The 20,113-nt window shown below is 38.3% G+C and overlaps 1 protein-coding gene across 14 annotated transcripts in view; it reads left to right on the top strand.

Moving 5' to 3' along the window:
* Positions 1-20,113, top strand: part of GAB1 (GRB2 associated binding protein 1) — a 158,136-nt gene that overhangs the window by 65,954 nt on the left and 72,069 nt on the right. For 5 of the 14 annotated variants that reach the window (XR_012131554.1, XM_073236996.1, XM_073236998.1 and 2 more), the window contains exons 2-4: positions 5,374-5,517; positions 16,237-16,349; positions 17,686-17,766. The exons of 7 other annotated variants lie outside the window; for them this stretch is intronic. Coding sequence is in view for 6 of the 7 variants with exons in the window: in XM_073236996.1 (XP_073093097.1) it covers positions 5,374-5,517; positions 16,237-16,349; positions 17,686-17,766 (338 nt within the window). In the remaining variant the exon portion in view is untranslated. Of the gene's footprint in view, positions 1-5,373; positions 5,518-16,236; positions 16,350-17,684; positions 17,767-20,113 lie in introns of all 14 variants that reach the window. 2 more of the 14 variants (XM_073237000.1, XM_037022398.2) reach the window with 2 other exon arrangements.

Raw genomic sequence — 20,113 nt, 5'->3', positions numbered from 1 at the left:
GTTAGACAGTGATCCAGTTTCATTCTCTTACATGTAGCTGTCCAGTTTCGCCAGCACCATCTGTTGAAGAAACTATCATTTCCCCATTGTATGTCCATGGCTCCTTTATCGAATATTAATTGACCATATATGTTTGGGTTAATGTCTGGAGTCTCGAATCTGTTCCACTGGTCTGTGGCTCTGTTCTTGTGCCAGTACCAAATTGTCTTGATTACTATGGCTTTGTAGTAGAGCTTGAAGTTGGGGAATGATATCCCCCCAACTTTATTCTTCCTTCTCAGGATTGCTTTGGTTATTCGGGGTCTTTGGTATTTCCATATGAATTTTTTTACTATTTGTTCCAGTACATTGAAGAATGCTGTTGGTAATTTGATAGGGATTGCATCAAATCTGTATATTGCTTTGGGCAGGATGGCCATTTTGATGATATTAATTCTTCCTAGCCAAGAGCATGGGATGAGTTTCCATTTGTTAGTGTCCTCTAATTTCTCTTAAGAGTATCTTATAGTGTTCAGGGTATAGGTCTTTCACCTCTTTGGTTAGGTTTATTCCTAGGTATTTTATTCTTTGATGCAATTGTGAATGGAATTGTTTTCCTGATTTCTCTTTCTGTTGGCTCATTGTTAGTGTATAGGAAAGCCACAGATTTCTGTGTGTTAATTTTGTATCCTGCAACTTTGCTGTATTCCAATATCAGTTCTAGTAGTTTTGGAGTGGAGTCTTTAGGGTTTTTTATGTACAATATCATGTCATCTGCAAATAGTGACAGTTTAACTTCTTCTTTACCAATCTGGATTCCTTGTATTTCTTTGTTTTGTCTAATTGCTGTGGCTAGGACGACCAGTACTACGTTAAATAACAGTGGGGAGAGTGGGCATCCCTGTCCTGTTGCTGATCTCAGAGGAAAAGCTTTCAGCTTCTCGCTGTTCAGTATGATGTTAGCTTTGGGTTTATCATATATGGCCTTTATTATGTTGAGGTACTTGCCCTCTATACTCATTTTGCTGAGAGTTTTTATCATGAATGGATGTTGAATTTTGTTGAATGCTTTTTCAGCATCTATGGAGATTATCATGTGGTTTTTGTCCTTTTTGTTTATGTGGTGGATGATATTGATGGATTTTTGAATGTTGTACCATCCTTGCATCCCTGGGATGAATCCCACTTGGTCATGGTGTATGATCCTTTTGATATATTTTTGAATTCGATTTGCTAATATTTTATTGAATATTTTTACATCTACATTCATCAGGGATATTGGTCTGTAATTTTCTTTTTTGGTGGGGTCTTTGCCTGGTTTTGGTATTAGGGTGGCACCCCAATGTTTATTGCGACACTTTTTACAATAGCCAAGATACGGAAGTAACCTGTTTCCATCTGTAGATGAATGAGAAAAGAAGATGTGCTACATACATACAATGGAATATTATTCAGCCATAAGAAAGAAACAAAACCTACCATTTGCAACAACATGGATGGAGCTGGAGGACATTATGCTCAGTGAAATAAGCCAGGCAGAGAAAGACAAATGCTAAATGATTTCCTTCATTTGTGGAGTATTACAATGAAGCAAAACTGAAGGAACAAAATGGTAGCAGACTCAGACTCTGAGAATGAACTAGTGGTTACCAAAGGGGAGGGGAGTGGGAGTGCAGATGGGGAGGGAGGGAGAAGGGTTCTGAGAGGTCTTATATTTAGTACACATGATGTGGGGGATCATGAGGAGAACAGTGTATCACAGAGAAGGGACATAGTAGATCTCTGGCAACTTACTGCACTGATGGACAGTGACTGCATTGGGGTATGGGTGGGGACTTGATGATGTGGGTGAATGTAGTAACCACATTGTTTTTTCATGTGAAACCTTCATAAGAGTGTGTATCAACTATACCTTAAAAAATTATTTTTAAAAATAAAAGCTTCTGTACAAAGGACACCATCAGTAGAACAAGAAGACATCCTACAGTATGGGAGAATATATTCATAAATGACATATCCAATAAGGAGCTGACATCCAAATTATATAAAGAGCTCATGCACCTCAACAAACAAAAAGCAAATAAGCCAATTAAACAATGGGCAGAGGAGCTGAACAGACACTCCTCCAAAGAAGAAATTCATATGGCCAACAGGCACATGAAAAGATGCACCATATCGCTAATCATCAGAGAAATGTAACTTAAAATTACAATGAGATATCACCTCACACTAGTTAGGATGGCCAACATCCAGAAGATAAACAACAACAAATGTTGGCAAGGATGTGGAGAAAGGGAACCCTCCTACACTGCTGATGGGTATATAAACTAGTTCAGCCATTGTGGAAAGCAGTATGGAGGTTCTTCAGGAAACTAAAAATAGAAGTAATACCATTTGACCCGGGAATTCCACTCCTAGGAATTTACCCTAAGAATTCAGGATGCCAGTTTCAAAAAGACATATGCACCACTATGTTTATCGCAGCACTATTTACAATAGCCAAGAAATGGAAACAACCCAAGTGTCTATCAGTAGACGAATGCATAAAGAAGATGTGGTACATACACACAATGGAATATTATTCAGTCATAAGAAGAAAACAAATCCTACCCTTTGCAATAATATGAATGGAGCTAGAGGATATTATGCTCAGTGAAATAAGCCAGGTGGAGAAAGACAAGTATCAAATGATTTCACTCATCTGTGGAGCATAAGAACAAAGTAAAAACTGAAGGAACAAAACAGCAGCAGACTCACAGATCTCAAGAATGGACTAACAGTTGCCAAAGGGAAAATGACTAGTGGGGGTGGATGGGAAGGGAGGAAGAAGGGGAATAAGGCACATTATGATTGGATGGCACAGGAAAGGCAGTATAGCACAGAGAAGGCAAGTAGTAACTCTATAGCATCTTACTGCATTGATGGACAACAGGGTATGTGGTGGGGACTTGATAATGGGGAGAATCTATTAACCGCAGTGTTGCTCATGTGATTGTATATTAATGATACCAATATTATAAAATTAAAAAATTAAAACAAATAAAAATAAAAGTGTAATTCAAATTTAAGGAAAATCAACTTACCCTATTTTAAAATAAACTAATTTTAGAACGGTTCTTCCTTTAAATTCAAAGTAAGGTTACATTTTTTTGCCACTGATTTTTGGGATTATCTACAATCATCATTGATAGCATTGGCTGTGCTTTAATTTGGGTGTAAACTTCATTTTCCTTGAGCTTCCAGGCTGTACAGAACAGGAAGGGCTGTGCAGTCAGAGAAATGGAACCAGATGGTCCCCACCATGGGTGCCAAATCCCCCAGCAGAAGCAGATGCTGCCCCTGACAGACTAAGGGCAACAGCAAATGTCAGTGTCATTTCTAACTCATTCCTGGAGAGGAAGGAGCCTCTTCCCCCCTCCTGATTTATTTTGAAACCATTTTGCAGGCTCTGAGCAGCTTGACGAAGCAGGTATCTGGACAGCTAACTTCTCATGGGCAGTGTAGGAAGAGGTAGTGGCAATAGCTGGGACTGAGTTGGCAGCCCCTGTGACTTTCTCATAAAATCCACATTCTGGCGTTCTGAGTCTTTCAAAGAAATCTGGGTTAGTCATTGAACTGGTGTCACTTTGGTTTAGTTGCCTCTTAAAGGAGAGTACTAATTAAACCAAATGGAGCTGTCATTCAGTGGATCTTAGTGGTGCTTTTCAGTGTGAAAATTGAATCCATCTCTAAATATCACCCTAGACTTGACTACTGTAGCTTGTCCTTGGCATGAAGGAGCTGATTTGGGGAAAAGAATGTGCTTAAGGGTCACGTGTCCCTGAATGTGTAGATCTGTGTGGCTACTTGGCATTATGACTTTGGGCATGTTTCTTAATCTCTCTGAACCTCATTTGTAAACCTCATTATGATAATTCTTTTAAAGATAACTGAGAGCTTAATTTTATAAGTGCATGGCACAGAATGGGTTTTCACTAAGTATCAGTTGCTGTGATGATGATAGATTCTTGCCAACTCATCTGATCATTGTATGGGTCTGTGATTGATCGTTCCAGGCCCTGCAGCAAAGCTGAGTATAGCCTAGTGCACTAAGCTAAACTTGAAAATGCAAAGATTTATATAAAGATGCACCAAGATACAGTGACTTAACAAGTCAAAAGGTTTTGGGGGCTTTTTTCTTCTCTTTCTGTCTCAGAAAGACCCAGATAGTCCACACTGGCCCAGGACTTATATAGTACCTCAGTAGACAAATTCCTTCCATCTTGTTTCTCTGCCATCCCAAGAGTGTTGGCCCTGTCTTCACATAGATGACTCACCTGATCTCATTTCAGCCCAGGAAAAGAGGGATGATGTAGAAGTTGTGCAGATCATTTTTACTCACGTCCTATTAGCCTGAACAGAGTCATACCACCATAACTAGCCTGATGGGAGGCTGGAAACTGTCATCTTTAGCAAGCCAGACACCTTGCAGCAGCTTCTGTTACTATAGAACAAGGGTTGGTAAATAGTGATCTGAGCCTCACCATAGCCAGCTATCTGTCATTGTAAATAAAATTGCATTGGAACATGCCACACCCAATAGTTTTTTAATTATGTATGGCTGCTTTCACATTACAGTGAAAAAAGCTGAGAGGTTTTAACAGAGACCATAGTGCCTGCAAAGGCTAAGGTAGTTACTGTCTGGCTCTTTACAAGAGAAGTTTGCTGACCTCTACTACAGAAAAAAGGGGAAATGAAGATGATGGGAGCAGTTGGTAGTCTGTGCTGCAATGAGGGGCCTGGGAAGCAGGTGAGTCACTGCTGTGGGAATTCAGTTAGGACTTCGTTCTTAGGAAGATCAATGACCTAGAGGTGAGTACGTTGGTATGCAACTGACAGTTGAGGAAGCAATATTTAAGGAAAGACTTAAGGAGCCAGGCATGGAGTAGCTGGGGGTGGGGAGGGTTTCAGGAGAAGGTTGGTTACTGAAGTGAGCTTTCACCTTTAAAGTGGAGCATCCTAGCTCAACTCCTTATCTCCTACCTGCAGCTGCCTCTTCTGTCCTGTATTAGACACTTGCTGCATTCCCACTGCCACTACTGTAGGTCACATCCTCTACCCATTGTCTACTCACTGGTCTCGCTGCCTAGAGCCTCAGCCCATAAAACAGATGCACTTGCATGCACATTCGCCAAGTACTCACATGCCCATAACCACTGCTACCATAAATAACACTCATCTAAAAATTACTCCAGGTAACCTGTGATAGCAGCTCTGAGGCCACTTCTCCCCTTTAAGGGGCTTCTGGGAGGTCCCATGACCTACTCGGCAAAGGCCCAGCTCCTGGGTGTGTGACTCCAGGTCTTCCCACTCTTTGGCCCTAATCTTAATTTCCTGTCCTGTTTTCCTTTACAGCCTTACACATACTCTGGCTCCAGCATCACAGAAACACCTCATGTCCACTGTGTGCTTTGCCATCTCTGTGTATTCAGTCCAGTTGTCTCCTTAGCTTCCACTCGTCCAAACTCACTGGGGACCTAGGACTCTGGCTGGCACATGGTAGGCACATTCAGCTGGGGTGGGTGGGGGTGCTGATATCTTTGTGGTACCTTCCACATTTATATTTCACATTCTAGCTAGACCTCTTTTCCCAACCTAAGGGCAAGTGCTCCCGCCTTGAATGCTGTCTTAATTCTCTTGTGGCTCTCACTGCTTTCTGTGTGGCGGTAGTTATTCCATATGTGTATCTGGTCTTGTGACGACTCTAAGGTTTCTGAGGCCCTCTCCAGAACTGACTGAGGCAAGCAGTCTTCACTTTCACCTAGAAAGTGTGGGTCAGTGGTACAGTGACACTGTCCACAGACCAATTAGTGCCTTTCACTAAAAATGAAACTTACTACCTGGAGTAATTTAGGTGCCATGAAAATAGTGCTCTAATAATTGTCTTGAAAATGAGTGCCACTTAAGATCATAAAAATGCAGAGCAATGTTTAGCTAGTTTTTGCTGTAGGAACACTGCATTTTTTAAAAGTGTTTACTTAAGACCCAAAGCTCATATTTCAGTTTTAAACAGTTCTGTGAAAAGCTAAAACTGAGCCAGAACTCATCGCTTTTGTAAGGCTTACGGAGGAGCATATGGACAGAACCCCCAAGTGCACAGGAGGAGCCACCTGCAGAAAAGCCCAGCAGTTCATCCCAGCGCAGCAGGGGAGCATTTTCTAAACAGAGCTGCCAGAGACCTACCTTACTACACAAGGAGATCCATCTAAAATCACTCATCTACTCAGAAGGGGGCATTTTCACAGATTCATCTTTCCACAGTGGTAACTAAATGTAAAGCATCTTTTATTTTTATAGAAATGATTGACCCTGTGGAGTGCCAACTTTTCTTCTTCCTCTGCCTTTTTAACCAAGCCCTAGAATGAGAAGAGCAAATGAAATACTTGTTTATGCTGGCCAAGAATTCATGTTGTTCACTCATCTCCTATGAATTAAAACCTAGCAAGGTTGGCGACAATGTTGGGAAACAGTTGGATAAGGATCAATTTTTAATGTGTATTTAGACCTTCTTAAGTATAGGAAGGAAAGTAAACTGCCAGGACAAAGTGGTAAGACTCCATCTGGGAGGGCACTGGATGATTCTGGAAGCATAATAGTGCTATTAACCTCCTCTGTTGAAGGGTTGTCAGACAGGAGAGGAGGAAAAGAAAAGGGTTTTCTTCTCTTACAGTCTGTGTATTTTGCAATTATTAAAAGATAAGACAGTTTATTCTGGAATTTTTACTCAACCTTAAATTAGGATTTAAAAAACCCATTACCATTATGTGGAAATTACTGCTCTACCTCCATCTCCTAGTTTCTGCTTTTAACTGTTCTGTGTCCAGTGCACGGTGCTCAACAAACAGTAAGGGCACATATTGTTGAATGAGTAAATACTTGGACTGAGCTTTCTAAGCAAAAGGACTTTCTTTTTTATGGTGAAATATAAAGCAAAAGGAAGTTTATCTTTCTGCTCCTCCCTTCACAATGCCAAACCCCTCCAGCATAGGCAACTCTCCTGGTTTTAGTTCAAAAGGTTTGGGAGGAGTGAAGTGTGTGGCCTCATATTACTGAGAAGAAATACTGTTTGTTGTTTAAGAATTGCATGGGCCCTTTCATAATAAACGTAATATTAAACACAGCCAAAATGAGTTCATTTTGAATTAATCCTGTGTTTTACAGTGCTGAATTGAGGTGCAGAGCTAGGCTTTTTAATCTAACATAACAGAATTTTGGAAATGTAGTAAAAAGTTTCAACCAGAAAGCCATTTCAGCTTAACCTGCTGTCTGATTCTTTTGAAGTTTTGGGGTTTTATACAAGTTTAAATCCTCAACAAATAGTAGAGTAAGGGCATTTATGAACAAGCCAATTATAATTTATATCCCTTAATTATAAGCTTGTATTATTTCTGCTTATAAGCTTATATTTGAGATAACAAAAGAAAAATCTCAGAGTGAGCTCCTTTGCAAAGTGGTTATTATGTTTCTTTTTAAAAAAACTGTAGTGTCAGGTGTTTGAACTTTCATCCTACAGATTTGCAGTCAGTCATTATACTACCCTTTGCTTGGAAAAATCACTCAACCCTCTGAAAGTCTGTTTCTTCAGCTGGAAAATGAGAGTAATAGCACTACTTTCCTTACAGGCTTATGATTTAGATAATTTGTGTTAAGTGCTCGGAACAGTACTACCTAAGTCCTATAACATTGTGCTATTTTTTGTTGACAGATAGTGACTATGTGCATTGCGATGAGGATTTAATAATGTATATAACTGTTGAATCACTATGTTGTATACTTGAGGCCAACATAATATTGTAATCAACTACACTTCACTCAAAAGTACATAAATATATAAAAAAGAAAAGTGTTGCATATACTGTTTGTACCAATTATGATAAAGTCTATTCTGCTGGAACAAAGAGACCTCAAAATACAGTGAATTAAGAGAGAGACAACTTTATTTTTTGGCATATAACAAGGTGAGCAATCCAGGCTTGTAGGGCAGTCATGCTCCTCACAGAAATTCCAGGACCCAGATTACCATCCTCCCTGCATCACAGAGCCCACTTGAATAGGCTTTAGCAGGGCCATGGGTCCTTCTGTGCCCCAGCTTGGAGTGAAGGGAAACAGTATGAAGGCATGATGCCCAGGGTCCTTAGGACCAGAAGGAAAGGTACACATCCCTGCCACTCATTTTCCCCTGGAGAGAATTGAGTTACCTGGTAGCCTCTGGCTGCCAGAGAGGCTGAGAAATGTAATTTCTAGCTGGATGGCCATGTACCTAGTTACAACTCATTCACTGTAAGAGCATGGAAGAACAGATTTGGGTGTACTGCTAACAGTCTGCACCAATTGCTTAATAAATGCAGCCATTATTTATTTATTAAAAAGTGACATTTCGGGTAGGGCTTATCCTTGTTCTAGGGGAAGAGGAATTAAAGAGCCATCACAACACAGAATTTGTGTCTCCCATAAGATGTTTGTTGTTTAGGGGATCATTTAGGTGTTGAGCCTAAAATCCAGGTAAGCCTTGAGAGTAGATAAAAAAGACCTTGGCCAAGGTTAGAACGGGTAGATAAAAAGCAGTAGAAGGGGTGGGAATGTGATAAAAGGAGTGAGTGCTGATTTAGCTATGCATTTCCTTTCAGCCAGCCACTAACAAGAAAGGTGTGCTCTGTGTGTTAAGCTTAGTCCCTTATCTGACCTGACAAGGACAGAGTACACTGGCTTCCAAAGAAACTTCTAGGAGCAAGTTGGTTATTGCAAAACAGAAAATAAGGCGGAAAAGAGAGGAGTTAATTGCACAGGGAAAACATTCATCTTGATTTTTCTCTTTAAAAGATATACTGTGTCCTATGTTAAGAAAACAGTTAGCAAATATTCATTGAGATGATCTAACTTGTCACCACTGCCAAAAGAAAACAAACGTGAAATCCAGTAGAAAGTAAATACTTCAGGTAAAAATTAACTATTAAGTAAGCAACTTTCTCAACAGAAGCAAGTACGAATTCTTAAGGACAGCCAACTTGGAGTTAAAGATCTAGTGGTACAGCAGATATTTTTAAATTCTTGTAAAAGTTACCGCAAGTTACTTTTTTCTTATGTATTTAGTAATTGCTAAGAAACACTTAGAAGGAACCAAATCATGTCCTGAGTTGTTTCATAGTATTTGGGAAAATCTCCTACAGTTTTAGTCTTGGCAAGTAACATACACTGGACTCGTTTTTATGCAAGTAATGGTCGTATGTTTGATAATGGAGTGATCTTAAAGAGTAGACATCTGTTTTTGTTTTTATAAGTAACCTATTGCCTGACTGCTGAAAAATGATTGCAGTTACTTTAAACAGCAGACGGTCAGTCCAAAGTTGATAGGAAAGAAAGTAGGAATCTCTCTCTGTCTCAGTTTTTATTTTCATCCACCAAAAGGCAGAAAAAAAAACCAGTGTATACCTGCACCAAATTTTGTGTAAATGTTTACCTCTAAAGGAGTAAGTTTCCTGAGAGGTGAGATTTGTAGATTGACCTGTTTGACTTGGTAAAGTCAAAAGCCAAAGTAAAGTGTTTAAATTCTTACTTTCTGATTGCATTTGAAATGATTACTACATTACTGAAATAAGAGCTTTTGCCTTTTAAAAGAAAATTAAGTTGTGGTAAAATGTAGAGAGGCTATAAAAAACTTACTTCAAATATTCTGATATTTTAAAAGAGGGTAGTAAGTTATAACGACATACTAATATTTTATGTGAGGAGGACCTTGCCAGAGGGCCAGCAAGAATACTGTTTAATAAAAAAAAGTTCATACTCTTATTTTTCAAACTCCTGAGGTGTTGAACCAGTAGTAGTTAACTATTCTTTAGTTTCTGACATTGGAGACAATGAATATTTTGATACTCAACAATGAATTCGTATTTATGAGGAACTTTGAAAAAGAAAGCGTTTCCTTAATATGCAGATGCTGTCATTAGACATCAGTGAGCAAGTTGCAGAGTAGTTCCATCTACCAGGTGTAGTAAGAAAAGGACACCCAGCGTTTCCTGATTATAAACTACTGGGTTGTTGAGGCTTGCTCAGATACTCATTTTTTATTAATTCCTATTAGTGGTAATTGTATCTGGTTTTTATCCATAAGTTATATATTCTTGCATCTGTCCACAAACCACCTACAATTCTTTGATTTTGATTTTTTCTTACCTGTACTGTTTCAGTGGCAACCTGTGATTAATAGCTCTTGGGCATCTGTGGACTGGATTGTAAACTGCCCTGGAATCTTTAATCTTTGCTTCTGTCTGAATTTGTTTGGACTGGCTTATAGACTTGCCAAGCCTAAAATTGTAATAAGATCATGGCCCAGGGTTCAGCAAACTGCAACCTGTAGGTCTAAGAAAGTTCTTTACATTTCTTTTAAGATGGTAAAAAAAGAAGAACAACAACATAAAATAGAGAACAGGTGTAACCAGCAGCATTTAAAATATTTGCTATATGGTCTTTACAAGAAAGTTTGCCTCTCTCTGTCATAGACAGATAATATAATGTTAAGGGCACGGGCTCTGGGGCCAAGCTGCATTGCTTCTAATTCTGACTTTACCACTTCCAGAAGGACGCTGGGCAAATTACTTAATCTGTCAGTGAGTTTTCTCATCTGTAAATGAGAATTTACAGTGCCTATCTTATAGGGTTGTGATGAGGACTATGTTAATGTATAAAGTACTTAGAACAATGCCTGATACCTAGTGAGTATTCAGTAAATGTTAATGAATATTATTCTGTTGGAAAAAGTGTTCAGACATCATCTGAAGTAGCCCTTGCTTTCAATTGGTGACTGTCCAAATTATTAAACATTTTCTGTTTTCTGTATCAATGATAAAAGTCTTCCATAATAGTGCTAGCTCTCCTGAAAACAGAAGTCAAGATAGATCCATACTCAAGCATAACAAAATACTTGAAAGCAAAAAAGGAAATAATAAAGATATCTGTTGTTTAAGTCAAGAAAATGACATTAAGTGTGACAGTTTTTAAAAAAAAGCAAATAGAAATTCCCTGATATATACTCTGACAAGTGAGCAATAAGAGGTGCGCTTGGGAGCCACGTGCCTCGCGGGGAAGCCAGTGGAAGAAATGACGTGGAAATGAGAGAGAGCAGAGAGGGGAGAGGAAACACGAATAAGAAAGGCAGCAGAAGAGGACAGGTGTTCAGATCAAAAGGGAGGCTGGGGGTTTCTCCAGGATGTCTAGCGTTAACATTCCTTCTTCCCTTGGGAGCTTGCTCAGTTATTTTGTGTGTGCAGGCTCCCATTTGAAGGAAAGCCTATCCTTTGCTTATTTACTTCGTAGAAATAAATTTTAAGCACCAAGTCAGTGTTTACTGAACATACGTTGCATGTATGGTATGATCCTTGAGAAAACCTGTCACATTATAAATACAAAATCATATTTTGTGTATTTAAGCCAAGTAATTTTATTACATTTAGCCAGTTGTCTTAATCATCATTATTGCCATCACAAAACATTTGTCAGATTCCTAAATTTCTTCATCTCCTCTAATACCTCTTTATTCTCTCTACTTGCTCTCTCAAGGAGGGGAAGAACAAACTTACTTACAAAATGTAGAAAAGGTTAAAAGAAACAAAAAATTAATGAACTATAATTTATTCTTCCTTTCTCCTCCTTTTTCACTTGAGTTGTCTGTTCTGTTTAGGGATACCGGGCTAGAGAGATGAGTGTTTCAGGGTTGGCATTTGATGATGTCAAGGGACTGTAGTAACGGCCTTGCATGGAGATCACACAGTGAAGCTGCACACTGATTGCCTCATCTTATTAGCTAATGGAGAAGACAAGATTGTAGAGCTTTCAAGCCTGAGCTCCCATGATCTGATCCTAAGAGCTCAATGATTGTCACTGCCCAGTGGGACTGTGTTGAAAATAGTGGTGGCTTAGTGTACTGAAATACATTCATTATAAGAGTGCTCAAACAATTTCCCACATACTTTGGATTGTTTCGATAAGGTTAGGACTTTCAGATCAACTGTAGTTTTCCTTCATAGCAGTTACAGAATTTTAAAATCAGGACCACATGTTTACTTGTTGTCTTCCTCCACTAGAGTTAAGTTTGCTGATGTAGGTGAATTTTTATTTCTTGAACTATTGCTATTTCTCCAGCTGCTAGAACAGTGGTACATGTATGTGCTTAATAAATGTTTTTGGATGAGTGAATGAATGGATACATTAAATATAATTGTTCATTATTTGTACTGCAATATATTCCTCAGATAGAGTTTGTGAAGGTGGTATCATTTTAGATGTTTTTGTGCTAAGGAAGATAGCTCAGATTTTGAATACTATTTAACAAATATAGAGTTGAGTACATAAAAGGGAAACTGAACATGAAATCCATGTCTTAATGGATTACCATTATTGTAACTTAAATTGTGAACAGTAAGATTGTTAGATGCCCTTGACTCAGGCATTGAAGGCCTTTAGTTGCAACTTCAGCCCCAAAAATGTTTGAGAGGACGGTAAAAAGAATGTTCCCTTTCTTCTAAGAAAAGAACATAATAAAACTTTTTTAAACTGTTCTTTCAAATATAAGTGCATTATAAAATGTTACTAACCACTATGCTATGCTACCTCCTTTAAAGCATGCCTTCCATATGCCCTTTCTTAAGATTTGTATGTAACAAAAATAGTAAACCAAGAAAGAGCGAGGCGTGGCATGCAGGAGCTGATGGACCCACCCCGGGAAAGCGGTGTGGGAAATTAAAGGAAAAAGCCACAAACCAGGCCTGTCAGTGCCCATTTCTGGTGAAGGAGAAGGACAAGGCAAGGGAGGACTCCATTAAAGTGGATGTAGGAAGAAAAAGGATTGATGAAATAGAAGCTATAATGGGAGGCTTGGGAAAAGTTGAAGGTCTGGTAAAGGCAGTTGGTGAAGTACAAAACAGAATCCATTAGGCCCTGACCCTAGGTGCACCATTCACAAGTAGAGAAGCACATGCAATCTTAGCCCCAAGGGACTGTAGGAAACTGCATCCATGGTCATGACAGTGTAAATGCCCTTTGTTGATTTTAAAGTCTTAGTCTTAACCTCTAGAGTAAAAAAACCATAGAAAATTGAAGTGGTTATAGAACAGAATGTAAATATTCTCAGTCTTGACCATGTAATAGTGTATGTACAGCAGATAAAAGTTAGGCAGTGGAAGGATGTGAGGGATAATGGAGGGAGAGGATGAAGACGAGAATTATTCCAAGAAAGTTATACTCTGACTGGTGAGCTAAAACGGTGGCTTAAGTATGTGGCTTCAAGTCCCTCTGATTGAGGGACTAGAACTGCTGGTATCACTACATTAGGAGGAAGGTGGGCAGGAATGAAGAGGCAGTAGGGGGAAGATGAGCTGATGGTCAAGGATGTACTTAGGTGGATGATGCGTAGAAGTGGTAGGTCATATGTAAGCACAGTATTTAGAAATCTGAGGTATCTTTGAGTGTCCTGGGAAGAGACTAAATTTAGCTCCAGTGGTTCAAATGCAGAGTTTATTGAAGGGACCTCTTAGGGTGCTATGGGCTTGGTTTAGATTAGAGTCCCTACATTCTTAGGTCTGGTGGAACAGAGGAGGAAATAATACGTGCTAATTTCAAAGACTATACATAAGACCAGTGAACCCTGGAACAGTAGAGGAGCAGCTACCTCAGGGCACTGGACCCAGAATTAGGCAGCCACCCCCAGAAAATAGGAGTTGAACAAGCCAGGAGAGAGGGGGATAAATACACACACCTCTGCTCCAAACATAGAGAAAGGCAAAGAATGGGCGGAGATGGGGTGAAGGGGGCTGGTAGGTGGCTGTTAACCAGGATGACCAGTAGTGAGTGCACGCCAAGAAAAGCCAATGCCAGGACGTCCTTCTCTTCAGAGTAGAACAGGGAGTGAGGATGCTTGGAGTGGGGATTATTGTACTGTCTGATAAGCTCTTCTGTACAAGTTGATGTTTTCACCTCCTACAGGTATAAACCTAATACAATATTTTAATATAGATACTTTGGTTTATGTTTTTATTATTTCATCTAATGTGCTAGGCCCTTGGTGAACAGGAATGACTCAAACAGCCTCTGCCTTCAGTTGCTTGTAGTCTACTTGGAGAGGAAGCTAAACCAGCAAAATAATAATAATAAACATGGTTATAAATTGTGATTAATGCTATAAATTTAATTTCATGTCACAAAATGTTAATGCTGCTTGTATAAAGTCTTTAATAATGATACTGCACCAATTTTTAAAATATAGTTGAGAGTGGGAACAATTCTTTCTCGAATAGCTTATTTTGCTCTATTTAACTGTAAATACATGATATGCTGCAAATGAGACTTACAAATGGAATAGCTGCAGCTCATTATTTTGTTTCTTTGTTATTCATTTTAATGGATAATTTGAACAGGCTCCTAAGCAGTAAATTAGGTGTATAAACATGCTTTAAGGATTATATCATAATGTTAGTGTATTTAAAACCTAGTAGTGATATCATTGTCTAAATGTGGTAAACTTTAAGAAAGTCAATTATTTTAACTAAAATAACTTTACCCTCCATAAATATTTTGGCAATAAATAGACAAGAGATCAGAATAAGATCTCTGTCCAAGTATAGAGAGCTGGGAAAATGCCAAATGCCCCCTACCTTCCTTGTTGCTGACATGAGCCTCAATGATTGGAATAAACCTTCTGGGGTCCTTACTCGGAATTTGCTTTGCCTTGCTTTTCTGGTAATCATCTGAGCAACCACAGAGAAATTGGGAAAAGCATTAGAAGTACAATAGTTTTATTGTCTTCCTGATTCTTCCTGTCACTGAGTTTTGTCCAAAGGGAAGAGATGAATGAGCAGAGAAAGCCGGGTGTCAGCTGTCTGTCTCCTCATTCCTCTCGCTTCTCACAGCCTTCACAACAGTCTGAACAGAAAAACGTTAGACTCTGTGTTCCTGTATCCTGAGCATTTGCTTATCAAAATAAACCTTTGAACACTTCATGTCCCCTGATTTAGGTTACTCAGGTTCCTCCAAGAAAAAGCTGGTGAGAGTTTTAAGCTAAAACTGCATACATGTAAGATATAGTCATAAATCACTGGAAGCTAACTGCTTTTAGAAACTGCCAGAATTATCACACTAATGCACTTCTATAAAGGGTGGTGCCTTTGTTCATCTCAGAGAGCTTTTTGTATGGATTCTCTCATGTGATTTTTATATTGTTCTAAGAAACAGAATTCCTGCTGATGCAGGAGGAGTTTTATATGTTCAGGGGTTTACATATGCAAGAAAATTTAGAAATCCGTCTCTAGAAATCATTTTGTTTATAATAATCAGGAGTAGTTATGCATTCTGGTTGTCCTAGAAGTTAAGAAATGGAACTATGGGATCACTGAAGACCAGAAACTGTGTCTAATACTTGTGTCTCTCCTTCAGGGATCATTTTCTGATGTTTTGTTCAGTGAGTGTAGTTTGTATAACCCTGGCTGGCTGTCTTGCAAATGGGTGCCACCAGTCACAAGAGGTGGGGCATGGGGGGTCATCATGCGATTGGTGGTTAACGTGAGTCAGGAGCAGCACCTGTCATCTTCCTGTTTAAAGAGCAGTACATGTTAGTGCACAACACTGGTGTAAAACAGGCAGCCGGCTTAGAAGAGAGTCAGCTGTCGATGATGAGATCATAGACAAAACCCACACCCCTTTCTAGACAGAAAGATGCCCTTGGAGATAAGCATGCTTTCTGAAAGGAGTCACTCAGCCATGCCTGCCATCACTGAACCAGTCTCCATTTCACTTTACCTGTTCCGTGATTTGAAGTACTTTGGAATTGAATCCATAGATATCCAGATTCTTCTTTATGGAAATGATTTTGTTTTAGCTGTTCATGTCTAAGACTACCTGGAAACCGAAAATAAAGTAACTAGACCCTGTCAACTTAGAAACTATCAGTTAGTAAATTGTTTTCTAGCATGCTTTGTTTTCTTAAGTCTCAGTAAAGCCATATACTACCTAGATGTAATTTAAAGATGTCAACTTTTCCTTAAAAGGCAGTGATAAAAACTCCACATGTGTATAAACAAGGAAATAGCCAATCAAAGTTGACACAAGAGTTTTTGTCTTTGGAACAAGTGTTTTTAATAGGCATCGTAAGTTTTTATCTTGCTCTGTTCTGTTTTTGTTTGTTTCTCTAGATTTTTGTAGTGCCTGCATTCTTTTGTTTTCTCTCTTCATAAGGATTCCACTGGGGGGCAGACAAAAGAATGGAGAAGAAAGGAAACCCTTATCAGTGTATTGCATTCGCCACAGCTTTATGCCCTGTATGCTGCTCCCTCTGGATACCTCGAAGGAAAGTTTTTCTATTTTGTTGCGTTTTGTATAGTAGCATCTAGAGTGGTTTTTGATATATGCTTATTTCTACATTTAAAGCACAGTATACACATTTATGGTAATTTTCCAGTTAATTCACCATCATGGTATTTGTTTTACTTTTCTAGCATGCTTTGTTGATCAAACCACACAATAATTATAGATGATTGTGATAATGATCCCTGTGAGGTTCACCTTGTACATAACAACTCATTGATTCATTGTACCTCAAGACTCACATTGTTCATTCCCTCAGTCAGCACTCACAGAGTCCCTACTTTTTGTCAGGCATTGCAAGTGTTAGTTTTTGAGAACAGAGCAGTGAAGAGAGAGCCTAGGAGACTGAGTGTAAGCAAATGGTTGGTTTATGCTTGCCCTCTAAGCCAATTTGTAAAGGGACTCGGCTGAAAGAAACTGGAGGGGAGACTTGATGGCTGCAGTGCTGGATAGTTTTATCTAAGTATTCTTTTCAGGCTGCTCATGACATTAGAATGTTGTTTGGGGTTGGTGTGGGTCAACAGTCAGCGAGAGAACAAGCCCCTCCACACCAGGTCTAATAGATGAGCTAAAGATGTGTGTTTTAATTCTTCCATTGTCTTTGCTCCACTAAGAGTTGGATCTAGTTACCAGAAAGTCATTTACCTCAGCTAAACCGAGGGTTATGTAATCTTTATATGAAAATCTCATTTCTTTGCCTCTTCATGATCAATTACTCAACAAACTATGGAGTGATGCTTTCGTTTTTGTTTCTTTTTAAAAGCTAGTCAAATTTCAACTAGAAATATTTTGTTTCTGCTCAGCTCCCTCTCTATCTTTGGAACAAACTATCCTTTTTTCATTGTAGATAGTCTAGATTATTTAATACATATTAGATTATTTAGATTAGATTGCCTGATCTTTTAATTATTAAAATATAAACATTTAAATGGACAAGAAATAGAAGTATTTATTATGAGAATGTCTTCAAGTTACAGTGCCTAACATAAGTGTAAGCATCAACAGATCTTTTTTTCTGGGCTGAATTCTTCATCTATTAGATTTAATAAATCATTCTTTACACTCTGAGATTGCAGTGTTTGATAAACAAGGTGATAGCATTTCTTTCAAGAAGACTGTACGTACTTGTTTTAGTCATTATTTGCTTAGCATCAACTGCTTACTATACCAAATTGGATAAGGCCTAACATGACAGTCTTTGAATAATAAATATCTTAACATACTTAAATAATTAAGTATCGGGCATGCTGTGCTAAGAAAGCCCATGGCAAATGAATGTCTTGTGTTTTTACTATCATTAAATCTGTTTTCTTTATCAGGTTTCAGAAAGTATTTCAGTTGGGGCTTCACCTTAATTTCCATAATTCTAACGTGATAAGCAAGACTTGGGAAAAAATAACAGTAAGTGAAATATTAAGGAATTAAAAATGTACATCTGAGAATGTTAAACCTTTGTAAGTTGAAAGTATGGCTTATGAAATCAAAGATAGATACATCTTTATTTAAAAAGTTAGCTATTTGAAAACTACATATGTATAAGAATAAAACAGGATGAAAATATGGAAAGATACATATTTTTGATGGTGGTAACATTATAGGTAATTTTTCCTAATTTTAATTTAAATTTATTGCTGCTTATAGTTTATTAAAAATAAATTTAAGTAAATGCTCCAAGGACTTACATGATTTTATTCTGGAGAACACCTTGCTTGGAGACAGGATAACCTTCAGAATTACAAATTCCACTGTAGTACCTAAACTCAGAGGCACTTACCTTTGGTGTCTGTGACGTACACGTACAGGGCCAAGGCTCTTGCTGCAAGTGTCACTTTCTCTTATTTTTTAAATAGCTGCCAAATTTTAAAGATTTGTTAGAATTAAATGTAGTGGATAAAATTTAAAGAAATTCTTTCCAAAAATTAGTATTAAAAATTAATTTTATTTGACTTACAGAGACCAAATAGATTTTTGTCTACGCTAATAAAATACACCTTTGAATCATTAATATTCTTAGTATAACCTGTGCTTCTCACCCCCTCCCTGCAATCCCAGTTGATGTGAGCATTACGGTTTTTAGTCAGAAAATTTCCCTGTGTTTGATTTAGAATTATCTCATTTTTCAGAAGCAGGACAAGAATTAGAATTGTTGCCTTCAACATGCCTACACTGGAGTACCAGTTAGGATGTGGGGATATCTACATACCTATGTTATGTTCCACTTGGCTTCTGTCTACATTTATCTGTTGCAGCAGCATCTACAGTGTTAGGAATGAGGAAGGGTGAAGGGACTGGATTCGAGAGTGGATGTATTGAGTGGCAAAATACAAGCAGGATATCTCTTCTCAGAATTCTGGAGGGTCAGGTCCCACCAAAAAAAAGAGTTGGATGTTTTGATGTTCTGAAGCTCTCTAATAAAATGTGTAAAAGGTACCATCTTTTCCTTTCCTGCTTGTCTTTTTCATTCTAAATCTGCCCCTCCTTTATTCTGAATACCACCAACTGTATCTTTAAAGGAAAACAGTAAATTGTGAACTTCTGTGGTGAAGTGTGGGATGACGTCTTTAAAAACCCAAGCCAATCCCTGTCCTCCAAATTCAAGATTTGTATTTAGAAGACAGTGTGGATCCTGTATTTTTTAAATGCTGTAAACATGTTTGTGTGGTTATTTTTAGCTTTGACAGACTTTAAACTTCCAAGTTGGCAACTCAAAGGCAGTCAGTTGTCTGTTACCTCAGATGCCAGCACTTTGTGAATGAATGATTGTCTAACAGAATTTCTAACAAGTTTAAAACAGATAAGTGTATAACTTCTCTTTTATGTCAACTGCTTGCAATATTTCTGTATATGATCATGCATACTGTGCCTGTTTTAAAAAGCTTTCATCAACTGTATAACTTGGGTAACAGTTTTGCTTGGAGTTAAAGATGAGTTGGTTCCTGCCAAATTGTACTGTGATTCCTCTGGCAGAAATAGCTAGTCATTTTCTCTTTCCCTCAGTCTCCTTTTCTCCTAGTCCTTAAGCATTAAATCATGCATATACAAATCCTTACAGTCGCTGTTATTTTCAGTCCATTGTATCTACTTCCTGTTGGTCAAAGGTTATAAGGCTTGGGTGGTGTAGGAGAGATGGAGAATTGACAGGAAAAAGAAAGCTGGGCCCCTCTTAGGGCTGACACACCACAGAATGGGCAAGATAGCTCTGATATGTTGAAAACAGAAAGATATAAATGATCAATAGCTTTTCTCATATGGTGAAGTTATTTGCATGTTACATGAGTGTAAATGTGTTTTTCCCCCAGAGGGTCATGTTTTAGGAAAGGGTGGCTGCCACCCCTGTCTACTGTGGAGGGGAGGGGGCAGCAGCAGCTGCACTTGGCTGAGTCCTCTGGGTTCACATCAAGACGTCTTCTTGATTTCATTATCTGTGGAATAATTTTTATATCATGTTAATCTTTCTACTTAATTCTCCTCTTTGGATGAGATTATTCTTCCTTGCATTTTGAACTCAATGTGTTTCCCAGGCACTGACTCCAGAATGTATAATGTATCTCTTTGGAAGGATGTCTTTGGTTGCCATGTGTCTTTTTGTTCAGGAAGTTTTACACTGAGTTTTATGTTTAGAAGAAAATTATACTAAGCATTAGTTTGGCTTATTACAAATAAATGTAGTTATGGAAATCTGAAATTTGTTTTTATAACACTTTAGCACTTTTCCTCTACTTCTTAATGTGAAAGTGTTATTTTTGAA

Source organism: Manis javanica, chromosome 5 (assembly GCF_040802235.1).
Source record: "Manis javanica isolate MJ-LG chromosome 5, MJ_LKY, whole genome shotgun sequence".
Lineage (NCBI taxonomy): Eukaryota > Metazoa > Chordata > Mammalia > Pholidota > Manidae > Manis > Manis javanica.
This window is presented reverse-complemented; position numbering and strand designations above follow the sequence as displayed.